Genomic DNA, 18,333 nt, shown 5'->3' with positions numbered 1-18,333 from the left:
TTTAGGGATTCTTCTTTACTGCATTTACCTAAAACGTTGTTTTGTATTTGACCCTCTGTTCTTCCCATTCTCGACATGCTCCCAGAGCAAACTTGTCCATTTTTAGGACTTTAAATTGGATGCCTACTTTAAAATTAATGCTGAAATTGATACCTCCATCTCAGACCTTTCACATTTTCAACTGCCTGACATCTTAAAATGGAGATGTCCTGAATCAAACACTGAGCAGCTCCACTGCACTTTATTCAGTGTTCCTCAACTCAGTAAATAGCTACCAGCACCCCAGAAAGCCTAGTAATGCTTGCAAGTCATTTTGGATACCTCCTTCTCCCTTTCCCTGCCCCTGCATCTAAACAATCATAAAATCCTGTTGAGTCTGCCTCCCGAATAGCTCTCCAATTTATTCAATTTCTTCCATCACCAGAGTCACAGTCCTTGTAAAGGCCCAATCAATCTGATGCATATAGCAGCCACACTTTTCCAAATGCAATTCCGATTGTTTCATACAAGGCTTTTCCTTGTCCTTAGCATAATGCAATGTTCAAATCCTGCAATGTGGTTGAAAATGCCCCTGCCACCAGAAAGTCCAAGAAATATACTGTTTTTCCACAATTTCAAGCTTTTGTACATGTAAGTGTCCTCCTGAAACACTATTCCTTATACCTTCCGCTGGGCTATTTCTTACTCATCACTCGGTCAACAAATAAATCTTGAGCATCTTCGGTATACTTAGCATAGTGATCTGAACATAATGTCTATTAATAATAATCTTAATAGTATATACTTATTGAGGATTTGCTGAGCAGGAAGTGTAGTGTTAAGCATGTACTGTATGTTACTTCACTTAATTCTCACAACAATCCTATGAGGTAGGGATCAAGCTACATAACGTATCACAGATAAGGAAACTGCACCAAAGTGTATCTGAGAAATTGTTAAGTGTTAGGAATTGATAGAACAGAGATTCAAAGCTGGGCAGTTCAAATTCAGAGGCTATCCTCTTAAAAAAAAATCTGTTGGATAAATAAATCCCTACTCTAGTAAAAACAAAACCCATACAAACTGAAAGCTGGAATTTTGATCAGTATGTTGATCTGTATTCTAGATCAATTTCCTGATATTAATATTTCTGTTTCTTTAAATAGAAAATAGTCCCACATACTCCAGACATCTGTGATTTCCAATCACCTACTTAATTTTACTAGAATTTCTTAAGAAGCATAAATAGATTCCTTGACTATACTCTAGACTTTAAACCACAAAAGACTTCAAATAGCCAAAACAGTCTTGACAAAGAAGAGTGAAGCTAGAGGCATCATGCGTCCTGATTGCAAACTATATTACAAAGCTATAGTAATCAAAACAGTATGTATGATAGCACCATAAAAACAGACACATAGACAGATGGAACACAACAGACAACCCAGAAATAAACCCTACACATATATGATCAATTAATTTACAAGAAAAGAACCAGGAAGATACAACAGAGAAAGGACAGTCTGTCCAGTAAATGATGTTGGGAACACTGGACAGCAATATGCACAAGAACGAAACTGGACCACTATCTTACACTGTACACAAAAATCAACTCAGACTGATTAAAGACTTGAATGTTAACATCTGAAACCATAAAACTTCTATAAGAAAACATAGGGGTTAAGCTTGAATCCTTGAATTAGGACCTCTACATTAGGGATAGGTATTTTTAATGAAAGTCTTCTCTTAGGTGTTTTGTTGCTACATAGGCAAATACACAAAAAGTTCTGGGTTTCTTGAAAACACAGTACCAAAAGATGAGAAATGCATAACTATGTAATAAACATATAGGACTACCCGTTCTATTCTCTGTATACCAAGTTCAAGTCGTCATCTTTTAAATTTTACCTTTAATTCCTGTTGTGATGTGAGGGAAGAAGAGGTCACCAGCATCCGTGTTAAGTTTTGAATTTTCTCAATCTGCACTTTTTGAAGTAGATCTTTTTCTTCCAAAAGTTGGGCCAACTGGTCTTTTTCCATTGCCTGGGCCCGAGTTTCTAAAGAAACCTATAGAATGTAATATTGGGTTATGTTAATAATAAATGTAGCTAGATTTTAAACCCTTGAAAGTAGTCTAAAAGAACAGAGTAGAAATTTGTATGTGAACTAAGAGAATTTTAATTTTATTGAAATAAAATATAACCTACCTGCAGAACACCAATACACACAGTTACCATAATCAGTAATTTCTTAAACTAAAAATAAAGTAAAATATATATTTCTTCTCGTTACTATTCTATATGCCACATGTAAGATTATTACAATGCTGTTAAAGCAATTCTATTAATTGCCTAAAAGTATATAAACAGTAGGCAGAGAAGTCATAAAAGCAGACTTGAACATCTACAGCAAAGGAAGAGATATTTTCATAAGACTACCATTTTATATTTTAGCTCATTTCTAAAAAGATCACTACAATGCAAGATTTATATAAAATAGAAGACCATAATAGTTAAAACAAACAAATTATACTGACAAGTGATTATGCTATCTTATTAGGCTGCTATCTTAGGGCTGGAAGAAAAATTCAAGATAACGTGAAACTAGACAAAGTAGTTTTGGGTAACTATACATGGTCTCTCTTTTTTAACCTAATTCCCTATGTATAATTTGTGATAATTAAAAAAAAAGAAACAACTATCTCCACTTGGCCCATTTGAAAATATCAAATTTTGCCCTTTGAAAATGAAAAATAAAATCTAAAATAATTTCAAGGAACCAAATCATACAGTTTATAGTAAATTAAACTAAAATTTTTATGAGTTGATCTCTTCTTAGCTGAAATTGTTTTAAATTTAGGTTGCAAAACTCAGATATTGATGACTTAAGCATCTCTGGGCATTTAGGTAGATCTCAATTCTTAATCTGTCCCTACTCTTTACTGAAATACATGGTTCACACATACCTCCTCTAATTGCTTTTTCAGATCCATTATTTCTTTTCTGTATCTTTTCAGGAGAGCTTCATCACTTGATACCTCGTTAACATAAGGAGTATTCTTCATATATTTAGCAGTGCTGGCAAACTGGGAAAAAATACAGAAGTGTTACGGGCTCAACACACACACAAAATTAATTAAATTAATAATATTTGGTTTTCCTGTAATTAAGTTTTGTAAAGAAAAATTAGTGTGCTCTTCCCAGGTAGTTTAATACTTCTGAGACAGAGAGCATTCTATGTTCCTGTAACAATGCCTGTAATGCTCCAGTCAAAAGCCTCTTTCCCTCCTTTGGACTCTACCCTACTTACTAGCTACATAAGTATGAATTGAAGGCAATAATGTTGGAAGACAGGTCTTATCTTCCCTATAAGACCATACATTCTGTGACACCAGGGACTCTATTTTCTATCTTTTATCTCTGACAGTACCTTGACCCAGTGCTCAGTAGCTATTTAAAGCAATGTTTCTTAGAGTATGAGTATCAGAAGTAACTTTAAGTGCGTACATGAAGGTGTCTGTTATATATAACACTGAATCCTTCATTGAGACAGCTATTCTACTGACAATTTGATTCCCCCTTCCTCGCCCCCCTCCTTTTTTTTTTAAACATAAAATGCAGGCCTTAGGCTCAGAGCAAAGGCAGGCAACAATTAGCTAGCAGGAATTTAGGAATTATTCTATTATAAGCACATCCACATTTTTTGCATCACCTTCTATGTGTTGCAAGTGATATCAGTTTTTCATTTATGGAAATGACATAAAGTTTCCTTTCATAATCAATTAAGTAAAAAAAAAAGTGAGTTTGTAAAAGAAAAATATCAAGTCAACTTCAGTAAAATAGTGTTGGATGTGGCAAAAATTGTGGAGGTGGGATATGAATGATTGAATTTTGGGAAAATTAAGGAATCTATTCAGTAGACAAGATGTCAATTTTATTTTAACAGGTATGTTATGTCAATTTAGAAAAACAATCTATTTTCAGTAGGTAATTTTTCCTTCTTAAAGATGATATCCCCTCATATATAAGTTGAGATAAAAATCAAACTCACCTGGAGAGTAGTAAGAGTTTCATCAAAAGACACTGGAGTGATTGTGCAGATAATTCGTGTTTTTGCATTTCCTCCCAAGGAATTCTGGAGAATTCGTGTTAATTTGCTATCTCGATAATTTATGAAACCACTTAGTGAGAAATGAGTTTGGGAAGAAAAAGAGTAAGAATTTTTATATAACAAAAGTGGTTGGTTTATAATGTAGAAGCTTAAAATAGCTACAGTTATAAAAATTAATTCTTTACAAGTTACATGAGGCAGACTGAAACTACTCACTAAAAAATATTTAAAATATAGAAAGTAAAGTTAGTAGGACACAATCATATGTGTAAGAAGCCACTTATGCTCACAGCGTCATGACAGCTTTTGAATATATAAAAGAAATAAGAACGTCTATTTGAGTGTCACTAAAATATTACAACTTTCAATTTAATGAAAACATAAGCATTAACAGGTAAATGCACCATGGGATAAACATACCCAACTTGTCCATCACTAAGTTTCTTGATCACTTGTCCCAAAATAAACAAGCTTCGATTTATATTACAGCCTTCCTTGAGTCGCAAACCTGCATTTATTAAACAAATATAAAAATTAAAATTGAACTCTGTACTGGATGATGAACTTATTTATAAGTAAATTATGAGAGAAAGTAGAAATTAAAGGGACAGATGTTGAAGTCTTGGCCTTGGACTAGATCTGAGCCCATCTTTAATACCACTGATGGAAGAGTTCGCTCTCTAATCCTCCCACCTATTAGGTAAATCAGAAAGGTTATCACCTAAGAGAAAGAGCAAAATGAAAAAGATGACTGAGAAAAGAATAAAAGGGAGGAAAAGCCCAGTGCCTACAAGAGATCCTCTAATTTCTCCATTCAAATCTATTTTTTCCAAATCTTCAAATATAGGCAACTATAGACTTACAACCAAATTAGTTCCCATAGGCTTACGACCAAAAAAAGTTCTCATTTTAAAATTGTGAATATGCTCATATGACTCTAACATTAAAAAAAAGTACCCTGAAAAAGCTCTCTTCCAGTTTTATGCCCCAACCAGTTCTTGTTCCTTCTACCAGGAAACCGTGTTTACTACTTATTCTTCTAGAGATTTTCAGAAATACAAGATCACATATATTCATTTCTCCTTTTTCTTTTTCAGACAAATAGTAGCATACTATACACACTATTTTGCACTTTGCTTTTTTCACTTGGCAGTATATCATGCATAAAATCCGTAAACACTGGACTTCTGCATTCTTTATAGCACAGAATTCCATTGTATGGATGTGTCAGAAATTATTTACTCAACCCTGTTGAGGGATATGTGGGTTTTCACAATCTACCATGTATACAAAAAATACTGCAACAAATAACTCTGAACGGCTGTTATTTCACAGGTGCATTATTCAGCTGTTGCTGTGATACTGCTGTTTAACAAGCCAGCCTAAAACAACAAGCATTTATTTCCTGTTCACGGATCTGGTTTGGTGGATATAGGCCATGCTCAGCTGGCTGTCTTTACGTCAGGCTGCAGGAAATTAACACAGAGAGAGGCTTGACATCTCTATGATTTTGCACCTTCCCACCTAAGTATGCTTTTCTATTTGTTTAAGTACTCAGTTTTGTCCTTCAGGTCTGTTTTGAAATTTTCTTTTGGCTCTGTGCAATTTTTGTTGAGTTTCTTCCTAGGTAGTACATCTTTTAAGCCATTATTGTAAATTGAATCTTTTTGTACACTACATATTCTAACTGGTTATCTGTATTATAAGAATTATCAATGTCTGTATATTAATTTTGTGCCCCACATTCTTTCTGAATTTTCTTACTGATTATGGAAATTTAGATGGTTTTCATGGTACTCTCACGAGCTTTTCAGCTATACAATCCTATCAACTGTACAGTTTTAGTTTTTTAATTGCTGCTATACTAGCCCAAATTAGATAATTAGCCAGATATAGAAGCTGTTCTTTACATTAAGGACTTTTATCACAAAATTATTATCATTACTTTATTAGTTTATACAATGCATGGTAGCACTTTTATTCTGTGAAAGAACAGGAAAACACTCACACAAACATATTTCATAAGTTTTCATTACCTTCAGCACCTGTTTGAGCAGCTCTTTCACTGCCTGCAAGATCAACCAAATTCTGTAAGACAGATGAAAATAAACCTTTAAGAAGCATAATGAGATAAAATCCAAACTTCTAAAAGAACATTTAAAACACATAATTTACTCGAACACCCCATCTGTAGCCTCATCTCTCACCCCACTGCTTAGTCCTTCCCTTGTCAAACTGATCTGTAACCCTTGTTCCTTCTTTGTAATATATCCTCCATAATGCTGCCAGAACAGGTTTTCTATTTCTACACAAAGTTCAAAATCTTATCATGGTGAATGTGATTCTTTGCAATCTGACACTCATGTTGCTCCAGCCTTACATCTATTCATTACTTGCTACTAACTCTAGCTGAACTACTCACCCTAAATACCTCATATGCTTCTACACTTCCAAGTGCTACCTTTTGCCATTCTCTGTTACTTCTAAAGTTCTAGTCCACCCCTAGTCTTTATTCAGGACCAAAGGGAAATGTTACCCACTCAATGAAGCTTTGCTGATTTTATCCTTCCTCCTCCTGTACCTTGAATGAGTTGCTCTTTTAACTGTGTACCCAGAGGTCATTATAGATATGATTTATTCTTACAGCACTTATTGTGTGGAGCTAGTCATTTGTCTCTGACTATACTGTAGCATCTTTAAAAGCATGGTCCTCTCTTTCATTTCACAAATGTTGAAAAAAACTGTCACGCTTCAGGCAGTATGTTAGATGCTCGGGATACGGCAGTGAATTAGACAAATAAGGTCCCTGCCCTCATAGAGCTTATATTCTACATGGAATGGTAAGAGGAGAGGAGGAAGTTGATGAGAAGACAGAAAAAGAAACAGATAAGAAACATAACATGTTAAGTGTAATGTAGATAATTTAAAGAGAGTCCTGGAAGAGGCAAGAAGGGACAGAGTAGGTTCTCTGGACTGTGTGGTAAGGGAAGGCTTCCCATTCAGCTAAGATCTGGAATGACAGAGGGAGGCAGCCATGAAAGTCCAAGGGAAACACAGTCCAGATTAAAAGAGCAGCCAGTATGCCCAGTCACAAAACAGAAGTGAGATTGGTATGTTCAAAAAATAGAAAGCACAGCATGGCAGAGTTGGTGAAGTGGTGATGGGACAACATACATAAGGGAAGGAGGTAGGAGTCAGATTATGCAGGGCTTTGTAAGCAAGGGTAAGAACTCTGGATTTTCCAGGTGCAATGGGAGGCCAAGAGAGGGCTTTAAGCAAAAGGGTGACATACCTTGATATAACTTTCTGAAGGATCAACTGTGGCCCCTTAGATGGAGAATGAACTGGAGAGGGGTAAAAGTGGCAGCAGGGAGCCCAGTTAGGAGGTTAGTACAGGAATCTAAGTGAGAGATGATGGCCTGGGCTAGGGAGGTCATAGTGGAGACAGTAAGTAATGGAGGGATGTCTTCTGTATTTTTTAATCTGAGAACCCAGTAAATATTCTTAATGCATTAAAAGAAAGTCAGAGATTTAAGTTACTTCTCTCTTTGAGGAGTAGGCAGGTAGTTATGTACTCTGGCTTTACAGTCCTGTCTCAGATACTGCTTTCTCTAAAATACTCAAAGTCTAATCGTTGTTATATAGTATCTACTACAAATGACCTAGATACATAATAAAGGGGAAAAGAGGTGATGAAAGAAGCATGAATTAAGGTAAAAAGATGAGAACAAGCATTAGTGTTCAAAGGCACTAAGAAGCTCAATCTATCTATAAAAGAGGAGCTTATGTGGAATAGAAGGAAGTAAAGTAAGATTGGTTGAGTGGCCAGATCTTGTCAAGGAAATGCCACAACAAAAGTAGTACTTATTAATATTGAAATCTGCATCATAGACTAAAGAAAGGAAGACCAGAGTCCTAGAGGCCAGGATCAGGAGAATGACAAAGTAACTCAAAAGAGATGAGAACCTAAACGAGTATGACACCCAATGGAATGATGAAAGGTGGAATCGGGAAGAAATGGTGATGACTGGAGAAAAGGGAAGGCAGGAAAAAATGAGCTAAAATTGACTTGGGTTTCCTGCCTAGGTGACCAGGATAATGCTGGTACTACTGGAAAAAGGAATAGTTACTATGATAGGAAGAAATTAATTTGGTTTCAGACCCACTGAAGTTTGAGATAACAGTGGGACAATCTTTAGAGAAACATGAATTAGAACTCAGACACTTTATTTTTTTTTTATTTTTTGGGGCACATGAGCCTAGTTGCTCTGCAGCATGTGGGATCTTCCTAGAGCAGGGATCGAACGCATGTTCTCTGCATTGGCAGGCGGATTCTTAACCACTTCGCCACCTAGGAAGCCCAGAACTCAGACACTTTAGAAATAATAAATATCTGACCATCATCAACACAGAAATGGTAACAATGTCTGAGGCAAACAAGGGAAGAAAGGCCACCGAATATTCCTGTGCTTTCATTAGGGGGGTAGGAGGAAAGAAGCCACAAAAGGGAATAAAGGAGCAGAGCTAAGAGCTCATGGATGTTATTATTCCTGAAAGGCCAGGAGACACTCATAAGAAGACCACCTCCAAAGAGCCAGAAAAAGACTCTTTGCGGAAGACTTCTTTCCAAAAAGATACTTAGAGTAAGTGGGAACCCTGGAGTGTTGGACCAGATGCTATCTATGGTCCCTAGACGACAGAGCATCAAATAATATGAGAAAAGACACCAAATAGATCACTGAATATGTCAAGAGTATCAAAGCTAAATTATAAAGAGAAAAGTTAAAATTGTAGTGATATATCTCAGGCCAGGTTTGGTAAACGAAACAGAAGTTAGGTTTTATGTTTTTTGTTGTTATTAAAGACTAGTCTACTAAAATAAATGTTATACTTGTACAGTACAATAACTGAGGTGAACTACAATTAGATATTTAATTAGGATGCTGATTTTTCAAAATCTGAAAGAAAAACAAATATATTATAGATTTATTACTTTTCCCCCTGAAGTTTTCAAATCAAATCGAGAAATCTTAAATCATATTGCACATCAAACTAAAGAATTTAGGCCTTGAAGCCAGAGAATAAATAATGGTAAGGAATAGAAAGGAAGCACAAAAAGAGAGAAGTGATAGAGTGCAGGAAGAAGGAATGTTTGCAACATGCTTATATTCACTTATCAACAGGTATTGAACATAAACGATGTGCATGGTACTGGAGTTACAATGAGGGAGCTATCACTCTTCCCTTCAAGGGATTTATAGTCTAAAACACTGTTTATAATACAAAACAGTTTCTTATTCTACTTAACTATGAAGCTGAATAATGTGATTTATTTTTTAACTCTCACCCAGGTTTGTGCTCATCTCACAATTCTCAATACCATTGGCAGAGATCAAAAAACCCCTCAAGACCCCAAAACCACACACACACACACACACACAATCACCAAATTCCAAGATTACTTTAACTCAAATGTGCATGGCATCAACCCTTCCTCCATGACTAGTGAGGGAAAGCCTCAACTCCTGCAGTTCTTACATCTAAAGTTTAGGAAATGGCAGCCATAAGATCACAGGAAGTAAGGTCCTCTGAGCTCTTCACACATTTCCGCTAGTAATCTAATGTTACTGATGAGACTAAACTACCAATTTATACATGCTTTTGCCAATTAGTTAACAGTCCTCATGAAATCAAACATCCAGCAGCTAAATTAAATTTTGCTTTGGCTCATATTGTGGTTCATCAACACTCACCAAATGGGACACCTTGACAGATCCTTCAAAATTAGAAGGTTCGCCTTTCTCTCTACTTTCCAAAATCTAGAAAGAAAAGGCAACTTGTAGAAAATTTAGTGTATTCTTAATTGGAAAGATCAAATATAGAGAATTACCTACCATCCTAAAAATGGTATGAGAGCGGCTACTTCTTTGATTCATTTTTGTAATTCCATAATGCCTGTTCTCTGTAAAAGAGTCATATGTCATTTGTGTACATTCAAATCCAAAGAAAAACACTAACTTGTATTGTAGTTTAGAAGTGAAAAGTGTGATTTAAAGCCTAAATACATTCAATTAAATAGTTTTTACAAGTGTTTTGAAGAAATACAGTATCAAGTCTTACTTTCTCCCTTTGTGATCCACTTCAAAGCCATTTCTGATGCATTAACAACTTCCTCTGTTAGATCAGCCACATATACATTCCTCTGAAACAAGTTTAATTATGGGAAAGGTAGAGAAATAGAAGTCATTTAAATTTTGCATTTCAAAAAGAAAGTGCAAACTATTATAGACTTCATTTGTGAAAGTTAAGAGTAGAAAAAGAGGACTTTTATTCTGTATGAAAATAACAAGTAAATCTATGATATTTACAATTTATTTCCTATACCAAAGTACACCGAATTCTAACCTGATACTTCCACCTTGCTCTTTTTGGGCACTTACACCACAATATTATAGCTGTCAACATTTAAAAACTATACATACTACTTAAGAGATAATCTCTATGAATGTTTAAGAAAGAAAATAAAAAACAAACCATAGTAACAGGAGACACTTTAAAATATACAGAAATTAAAGGCAAATGTTCAAGAAAATAATCCCAGTAAGTAAATCTATTTTTTGAGCCACTCTGTTACTCACATTGAAGTCTTCCCGAATTATTAAAGGCTTCATTTTTTGAGTGTCACAGAGCAAGTCTGTAATAGTTTCATTGTATATCTCCATGTAAGACACACGCAAGAGAAATTCCCTATCAGGAAACTAGAAGAGAAAGATATGTGAAAACATCAGAGATCATCCAACTATGAAAACCTAATAATGAATGCTTATGTGCTAATATTAAATATTAAAATATTCTTTGAGAAACTATCTTTTAAAAGTTTTTATTTATTTTTTAGTTGATGCACAGTTGACCTACTCCACTATGTTAGTTCCTGGTGTACTACATAGTGATTTGATATTTCCGCACATTTCAAAATGATCACATGAAAAGTCTAGTTACCATCTGTGGCCATACAAAGATGCTGCAATATTATTGACTATATTTCCCAAGCTGAACATTTCATCCCTGGGACTCATATATTTTCTAACTGGACGTTTGTACTCCTTAATCTCCCCAACCTATTTCCCTCATTCCTCCAATTTCCCTCCCCTCTGACAACCACCTGTTTGTTCTCTGTATCTATGACTCTGTTTCTATTTTGTTTGTTCATTTGTTTTGTTTTTTAGACTCCACATATAAGTGAAGTCGTGGAATTTGTCTTTCAAGAAATTATCTTTGTAAAACAAACAAAAATCAAAACTTCCCATGTTTATATATTAACAATAAAAAACAACAAAAATAAAAGCATTGTTTCATAAATATCAAAAAGTATAGTATCATAGAATTATAACAGGAAAGTACCCAGTCCAACTCTCTAACCTCAAAATAAAACTCTACCTACATATATTCAAGAAATCAAAAATCATTAAAATAAGGATGAAAATACTAATTTGAAACCAACTCAACTAGTTAGCTTGCCTATTCTAGCCTTCTGCTTCCCTTGTCTTTCATCTAGCCTACTTTTTAACTGCTCCTTAGTAATCACTGGTAGCTAAACAAAGGCAGTGAGGATACAATCTTCATTGTGATAAGATATTCCTGTTTCTTAATGCCCACTTTTTTTGTGGGAGTCCTGTTTCATGATTCAAGGGAAAGAATGAAAGAACTTTAAGCTCTGTAACTTAGTAAGTTTGTGGGGGAAAAAATGGATCTGTGCTATGCCTTCCTTCTTTCTCCATGGATAATCAAGAGATAACTGTAAACCTATTTCATTATTGCAAGAGAACACTAAGGTTGCTATCCTATTATCCCCACTTTTACCTGCATGTAGTAGAAATTTAGCTAAGTTACTTACCTTCTTAATTTTTTGGAAAATGTCATGAATTGCCCTGGGTATTACTCCCAAATAATCCTGTGAACCCATCATGGTATATGTTTTTCCTGATGCAGTCTGCCCATAGGCAAATATAGTACCTGCAAAAACAAAACACACCATGCAAAGATTAAAAATGAATCTATAGTGTATAAAACTATCAATACTTGCTGAACAGACACCCAAGACTGAAATGTTTCTGCAGTGAATACACACCATTGTAGCCTTGTATGGCAGAATCTATGATTGGTACTGCTATTTCTTCATACACATTTTTAGTAGTTTCATTACTGTGAAAGACACGATCTAAAAAACAAAACAAAACATAGAAATTAAACCAAACAAATTAACTGTGTTTCCATTCTGAATTAGCAGCTGCTCAAAGAAATAAAATTGTCAGGATACGGTATGATTAAATATTTAAGACACAATATTTTCTTTAACTTGTTGGTCCTCTGAAACTTTAGCTAAAGTTTAGGACTCTTCTCTTTAGGTAAAATGTGTTGGTCCTCACACAGGAAAAATACAAACAACTCTGTTACCCTATGTGCTTTCAAGAGGCAGTAGTAGGGCATGGTGGCTAAAGAGGGCAGTCCAGAATCAGACTGCCTGCAAATCCTGGTTCTGCCATTTACAGGCTGTGTGATTTGGGCCAAAGTGGTTGATGTCTCTGTGCCGCAGTTCCCTACTCTGTAAAATTGATATTATCTTCTTCATAGAATTATTGTGAACATATGTTAGTACTTGGGACTAACTATAGTAATGTAGACTATCACCATTCTTTGAGAAATTTCAATGTTTTTAACATACCTAGAAAATAGGTCAAGCTCAGATTAAACCAAAAAAAGCAGATATTTGGAAGAAAGGTACTGACCAAAGCTGAAGTGTTACAGGGAATGACCAACTAGCTGACTGCTAAAGGCTGGGTTTAGGGTAGCATTTGTACTGATCAACTCGCAAGTCTAGGATGTGGTTCTCTGCTTTTGTTAGCGTATTAAAAATAGACCATGCTTTTAGTGGTGGCCTCACATTAAAAAGCTCACAAGAAATGGATTTGTAAATCAGGATAGAAATGTACTGACCTGCAATGAGAAATTCAGTGATCACATGGTTTGTACCATGACCACACACCTGCCCCGTCGGCAGAATATGGAAAACCAAAGTGCCATCTGAAGGTTGCTTAAGGGTCATGATTTCAGAGCAAGGAGAAATGGCAGGATGATTCAGACTTTAACGTTAGCTGCTTCAGACAGGTGGATGAATCCAAATCCTTTATGGGCATATATGGCTACTAAGTGTCTGTGGTACTTAGGTTTTATAATCTCCGGCACATACTACCCTTTAAAAATTATGTTAATACCGTCAAACATTCCTTTACCAGGAATCATTTTTTCTTCTACCCATCTTTGTGGCTTTCTAGTTAAACACTAATTCGAAAACCTAACCACTCTTACTCCTGAGGTTGTTGAGAGGACGTCACTGTTGCTCTATAGTACTGGCAACGTGGTAATGTGCCTGAAACACATTTGGAGACTCTGTTTTCTTTCATTTGCTGGCTGTATGACTCCAGCCCTCTCTGCTTCAGTTCCTCATTAAAATGGGGAGGTACCAAATACATACACTTGTTAGGAGGATTAAATGAGTTAATATATATGAAGCGCTTAGAACAGTGTCTGGCACATTGTCAGCACTATATACATGCTAAATCGATACACACATCACCCTAGTCAACTGTTAGGGCCTCCAAGTCCCATTGTCCTAGCTACCTCTCACTCATCCTGCGGGTCCCAGCGTAAGTGGTACCATTTCAGACACCTAGGTTAGATGCCCAGTATAAACTCCCACTAAACTTATGTCATCATAAGTGTAATTACTTGTTTAAAGCCTTTCTTTCCACCATATAAGATCCACAAAAGCAGGGGTAGGTCCCTGCTATTTTCTAGCAGACAAGGAAGGAATATCTTCACTATTTATTCTTTAAAGAGTTTTGAAATTAACTGAAGAAAAAAAAAGAAACAACAACAACAACAACAACAAAAACAACCAAGAGACCAAACTGGAAGATTTTAGAGATAACTTGACATTAAGCAACACATTTTGGGCTTACAGAGTTTTAGGCCACAAGTACGCTAATGAACAAGAGAAAAAATGTTAGTTTCAGTCATAAGCCATTATGGCTATAACTGAGTTTTTTATTTATTTATTTATTTTTACTATTGCTATGTTTTAAGTATCAGTTTATTATCTTACTTAGCATACATGAATGGATGAACAATTTTTCAAAGTTTCCACTGAAGCAGTTTAGTAAAGGCTTAGTTTGATCTTCAGTGACAAATCCAGTGTTATTCATAAGGCTTTTGCACTCATAGTAGAAAAAAGATACCAGGTTAACTTTTGATGCTGTTATAAACTTACCAAAATTGAAGGATTTACTCCCATCCACTTGATAAATAGTATTATTGTCAGTTTTCCAGTAAACTTGAGTATCTTTTCCAAGCTCCTCTTCTCTAAAAGAATAAAAACACTGCATCTTAGAATAACTGGTCATAGAAGTTGTGTTACATGAAAGATAATTGAAAAGATCTCATCTTCTGGTGAATGTTTTAAAAGATGGTAATGACTTATAACATAAATAAGATAAATGTGGAAAATCCACCTCTGAGGGGTCAACACTTTTAAATGGGGCTTCAGTGACCTCCTACACGTTCATGGGAATTTCTTTGTGAAGCTCTTCACTTCCACCTTCCTATTCAGTACTGGTGGCTGAAAAAGAATCACTGAAAATGCAACTCTGATTATGTCCCTCTTGCTTAAAACCTTTAAAAACCATCATCCTTAGTTTGACGGGATCACTGTCATTTCTCTATTCAACCATAACTTCCTCTAAATTCCAATACACACCCTAAATCCATGCAAATAACTACCCAAAGGTCACTCCAAAATAAGATTCAACCCCTCTCTGCCTGGAATACCCTGACTTACGGTTGCATTAATTAACTGTTCGTTCTTTCTTTCACGAAAAGTATCAGGAGTTTCCTACACAGCCGGTCCCTCCCCTAAACTGTCATCTCACTTAAGGACCAATGACTCCTCTAGCAAACATTCTCCACCTATCATAACACCTGTCATGACGTATTATAATGGTTTCTCTATGTAACTTTCTTCTAATGCGTTAATGAGCTTTTTAAAAATAGGAAATTCCTCATCTTGATATTCTCATTTATTAAACACCCAGTAATAGTTAACAAATGTTTCTCAAACAAAATGTGTTAGCATTGTAGGGCAAGGGCCCAAGACGGGCAAAGCAAACAGACTTCATTTTCATTTCTTCTACTCCAGTATCACCACTTTATTTTCTGTCTACACCTTTAGAACATGAGATCCACTGGGCAACGATGGTAGTGTCTGTTTAGTCAGTACACTGTACTAGAAAAAATCAACACTGATGAATTGCGCTCATTCAACATTCTGAATGTGGAATTCAGTCACTGACTGAATGAAGTGTTGAGTGCCTACAGAATACAATGCAACAAGAGTGACTAGCGTTTTTTTTTTTAAGCTCTTTATTGGAATATAATTGCTTTACATTTTTGTACCAGCTTTTGAGGTACACCAAAGTGAATCAGCTGTATTTATACATATATCCCCATATCCCCTCCCTCCTGCGACTCTCTCCCGCTCTCCCTGTCCTGGCCCTCTAAGGCATCACCCATCATCCAGTTGATCTCCCTTTGTTATACAGCAACTTCCCCAAAGCTATCTATTTTACAGTTGGTAGTGTATATATGTCTATGTTACTCTCTCACTTCGTCCCAATATACCCAGAGAAAACCATAATCCAAAAAGAAACATGTACCATGTTTACTGCAGCACTATTTACATGGAAGCAACCTAAATGCCCATCAACAGATGAATGGATAAAGAAGATGTGGCATGTATATACAATGGAATATTACTCAGCCATAGAAAGGAATGAAATGGAGCTATATGTAATGAGGTGGATGGACCTAGAGACTGTCATACAGAGTGAAGTAAGCCAGAAAGAGAAAAACAAATACTGTACGCTAACTCATGTATACGGATTCTAAAAAAAAAAAAAAAAAAAAAGAAGGTACTGATGAACCCAGCGACAGGACAAGAATAAGGATGCAGATGCAGAGAATGGACTGGAGGACACGGGGTTGGGGGGCCGAGGAGCGAAGACTGACTAGTTCTTGCTCTCAAGGAGTACACAGTAAAGGGCGAGAGAGAGTTAGTTAAGCGTAAACTGACTAACTGTGAAGAGTGCCCTTAAGGATTTTTCCGATTCGACTTTCTCAGGGGAGGGATGGCGAGTGCGGATGGGAGGACGGCGGTGCAGTGCAGGGAGTAGGGTCTTTAACGTCGGCGAGACTGAGTTACAGATTTAAGAGAATCCCACAGCTGGGCAGTATCCTCTAGATCCTCCGATCCTGGCCCGTCACCTTACATGTAAGATACCAAGGCACAAAGCGGGTAAATGGCCGAGTTTCGAGGCAGCGGAGCAGGAAGGAGCAGCGAGGACTCACTCCTCCGGCTCAGGCCCGCGCCGGGGGCTGCCGTGGGGACCTGGGCAAGGTCTGGCCCACCTACCTGCTGTTGAGCGGCCGAACCCGCACGCAGACGGCGACCGCGCCTTCCTCGGCCATCCTGCCGGGCTGGATCCCAGGGAACTGGACAAGAACCGCCGCGCCGGACGCTTCGGAGCCTACGGGCCACCCCGCCTTTAAATTTAAAATTTCCCAATCGCTGCGTCTGATTGAGTCGCGGCCTCGTGACGTCACGGGCCGTTCCATCTGCGTCGCGGCGCGGGGGACGCCAGGCCGGCGGCGCGTCCACGGATAAGGGGTGGGGGGAGCGGTTTAAAGGGTCTGGAGGGCAAAGAAGGTTGGGGGTCGCAGAGAGGGGGTCCGGAAAGCGCCTGGCAAGCGGCTCTGCAGGTAATAGCAGAGGTAACTATTATTTGCTAAACGCCGTTGAAGTGCTGGCAGCCGTTTGCAAACGCAATCCTTTACCCCACCCTTAAAGAGTTTGCAATCTGTGGAAAAAACAAAGCCGAGAATTTTTTCTTCCTTAGCAAAAGAGAATTAGGACCTTGAAATAACTGCACTAGGTTTTTTGTTTGTTTGTTTAATTGAAAACAAAACAAAACAAACACCTCAAATGCCGAGAGTTGAAAGTTACTGCCCAGCCCAGAAACAGAAGAATCTTGCGCTCCTTGGAAACCCTGAGTTTGAGGTTTTTCCTTTTCCCTCTCTTTTGCTTTAAACTCCTTTTTCCCATTGGCTGTGAGTTCCTAAGAGTTTGACTTAGGAAAATAATTATTGAAGACTGGAAAAACTCATTTAGTAGTGAGGTGAAACTTTTTTTAGCAGAAATGGGAAAGTGATTCTAAATAATTCTTTCCCAGAAATAGTGCTTGGTTTCCTTTGTTAAGTATGTGTCATAGTAAAGTATTAACATTTCTTTAGGAGTAATTTCAGTCTTTCCTAGTTGATTTAAGAAGGATCAAGAATTACCCCCTTTTCCCCTCACCAAAAGTATGACCTGCAGTTACTAATAATTGTTCGTTATTTAGAGGAGTGGAAAACTACTGATTTAATAAAACTATTTTGGAAGGTAATCTGGCAATATCAATAAAAAACGGAGTTGCTGTCCTTTATGCCAGCAATTCTGCTTTTAAGAATTTATGTATAGATATCTGAAGGATCTTGCTACATAGCCATGTAGCTCTTACTGTGTCACAGCATCACATATAGTAACAAATGACAGGAAACACATTAAATGTCAATAAATAGGAAATGGATGACATTTATCAACTACAGTGGAGCATTATTTGGCCAGTAAAAAGAATGATATAGCTCTTTATGTGTACTTTAGAAAGTCATCCAAGATGTTTCCAAGATGTTTCCTTAGCTGAAAGAAACCTAAGATGCAGAATTGTGTGTACAGTATGATCCTATTTGATATTTTCAAAGGATGTTTATATGTCTGGATATGCAAGCATAATTTCTGGAAAGATACACAAAATATACCTAGTTCCCTTGGAGAGGGAGGAGTAAGTTAGATAAAATACCTCTCTTTCATTGTATACTATTTTGTAATTATTAATATTTTAAGCATGCAAATATTAAGTAGCTTAATTCAACTATAGCTAGCAAAAAAAAAAAAAACGGTAAATAAAAATGCGTTTGTTCATTCAAGATTTGTTTTGACTAACCAAGAGTGGTCTAACCAATAGACAACTCTTTGTTTTGTGGCTAAACTGTGAAAATATTTGGCTGTATGTAATAAGATAATGCAGAGTTAAGCAA

General features: G+C 36.6%; 1 protein-coding gene across 6 annotated transcripts in view; it reads right to left on the bottom strand.

The window, feature by feature from the left end:
* CENPE (centromere protein E) overlaps window positions 1-16,745 on the bottom strand; it is a 71,694-nt gene extending 54,949 nt beyond the window's left edge. For all 6 annotated transcript variants that reach the window (XM_057706630.1, XM_057706623.1, XM_057706624.1 and 3 more), the window contains exons 1-13: window positions 16,613-16,745; window positions 14,417-14,508; window positions 12,218-12,307; window positions 11,984-12,102; window positions 10,728-10,847; window positions 10,210-10,291; window positions 9,984-10,051; window positions 9,843-9,908; window positions 6,126-6,177; window positions 4,510-4,597; window positions 4,030-4,159; window positions 2,945-3,064; window positions 1,888-2,046 (exon numbers count right to left, since the gene is read on the bottom strand). In XM_057706630.1, coding sequence (XP_057562613.1) covers window positions 1,888-2,046; window positions 2,945-3,064; window positions 4,030-4,159; window positions 4,510-4,597; window positions 6,126-6,177; window positions 9,843-9,908; window positions 9,984-10,051; window positions 10,210-10,291; window positions 10,728-10,847; window positions 11,984-12,102; window positions 12,218-12,307; window positions 14,417-14,508; window positions 16,613-16,668 — 1,242 coding nt within the window. In that variant the 5' untranslated portion in view covers window positions 16,669-16,745. The remainder of the gene's footprint in view (window positions 1-1,887; window positions 2,047-2,944; window positions 3,065-4,029; window positions 4,160-4,509; window positions 4,598-6,125; window positions 6,178-9,842; window positions 9,909-9,983; window positions 10,052-10,209; window positions 10,292-10,727; window positions 10,848-11,983; window positions 12,103-12,217; window positions 12,308-14,416; window positions 14,509-16,612) is intronic.
* Window positions 16,746-18,333: the final 1,588 nt, after the last annotated feature.

This window comes from Hippopotamus amphibius, chromosome 13, assembly GCF_030028045.1.
Source record: "Hippopotamus amphibius kiboko isolate mHipAmp2 chromosome 13, mHipAmp2.hap2, whole genome shotgun sequence".
In the NCBI taxonomy this organism is placed as follows: Eukaryota; Metazoa; Chordata; class Mammalia; order Artiodactyla; family Hippopotamidae; genus Hippopotamus; species Hippopotamus amphibius.
The sequence above is the reverse complement of the archived record's forward strand: the minus strand, read 5'-3'. Positions and strand labels throughout refer to the sequence as shown.